Genomic DNA, 1,481 nt, shown 5'->3' with positions numbered 1-1,481 from the left:
TGAAGAATCTTTCAGGGTCAATTATTTCTTATATGTAGTAGATCAAGCTCTGTCATCGCTTCAAAATAGATTTGAACAATTTCAGGAATATGACGATATTTTTGAATTTTTATTTGATTTGGAAAAGCTTAAATCCATTGATGATACTACATTGAAGTGCCGTTGCATTAATCTTGAAAATTATTTGAAGTATAACACAGTATCTGATATCGATGGAATGGAATTATTTTCTGAGTTGAAAGTTTTAAGGGAAGTAATATCTACAGAAATGAATGGAGCAGCTGATGTGTTAAATTACATTAAGAGAATGAATTGTTGTTTTGCAAATGCTTTGGTTGCTTACAGGATATTATTGACTATCCCAGTCACTGTTGCGTCCGCTGAAAGAAGTTTTTCAAAGTTAAAATTGATTAAGTCTTATCTTCGATCAACTATGTCACAAGAGAGGTTGAATGGATTATCTATGATTTCTATTAAAAAAAATGTTGGAAAAACTTGATTTGAATTGTTTGATTACTAATTTTGCATCTCAAAACATGAGAAGACTAAATATGATGCTAGGTTAATCTCTCGGATTGTAAGTGATATTTTATTTAGCAATTCCATCTTTTATATTGTACAAAATTTTCATTTAAATATAGATTTTTTTATTGAAATATTGTTATACGTGTAGAAAAATAAAGTATGGGGCCTCAAGATTGTCGGCTCACTTAGGGCCTCCGAATTGTCAGGGCCGGCTCTGCATCCATGAACAAATAAAGATACTAAAAGTGCGCCCTTCTAGATTTACTTGTTCGTATGACTTTTTTGGACACAAAACAGCCAACAAAATGTATTGACCTATCACTTGGTTCAAAAACATATAATTAACAATGCATTAGGTTATTTTTTTTATTGAAATATTGTTATACGTGTAGAAAAATAAAGTATGGGGCCTCAAGATTGTCGGCTCACTTAGGGCCTCCGAATTGTCAGGGCCGGCTCTGCATCCATGAACAAATAAAGATACTAAAAGTGCGCCCTTCTAGATTTACTTGTTCGTATGACTTTTTTGGACACAAAACAGCCAACAAAATGTATTGACCTATCACTTGGTTCAAAAACATATAATTAACAATGCATTAGGTTCTAAGATGACATATCGATACAAAAGCACCTAATTATGATTTCTTCAATAAAATGCTTCAACTGCAGTGGCAAAAATCGTGATTTACTTGCCAAGCTTCACTTTGCTCACGCCCTTCTGCTTGTAGGTTGCAAGGATGTGATTGTCGAAATCTTCGTATAACTTCTTTTTTCTGTGCCTTGACCGCTCTCAATTGAGATGATTTCGATTCACCAATGCTCTGCTACTCATCAATGATCACTTCAAAATATAATTTTGGTCGTAGGAACATTGACATTAGGTAAGGTGGCAGTTAGTCCAAATGTTAGGCTCGTGGTTTGCATTTCTCTAACCACCACGGAATTAGGCATGAATT

General features: G+C 33.8%; 1 protein-coding gene across 1 annotated transcript in view; it reads left to right on the top strand.

Annotated features, from left to right (window-relative positions):
• LOC111374290 overlaps positions 1-995 on the top strand; it is a 13,751-nt gene extending 12,756 nt beyond the window's left edge. Inside the window, exons 4-5 of the mRNA XM_022996946.1 lie at positions 39-484; positions 918-995. Coding sequence (XP_022852714.1) covers positions 39-484; positions 918-995 — 524 coding nt within the window. The remainder of the gene's footprint in view (positions 1-38; positions 485-917) is intronic.
• Positions 996-1,481: the final 486 nt, after the last annotated feature.

This window comes from Olea europaea, unplaced genomic scaffold, assembly GCF_002742605.1.
Source record: "Olea europaea var. sylvestris unplaced genomic scaffold, O_europaea_v1 scaffold1233, whole genome shotgun sequence".
Classification (NCBI taxonomy): Eukaryota; Viridiplantae; Streptophyta; class Magnoliopsida; order Lamiales; family Oleaceae; genus Olea; species Olea europaea.
Note: the sequence above shows the minus strand (reverse complement) of the source record. Positions and strands in the feature narration are given on the sequence as shown.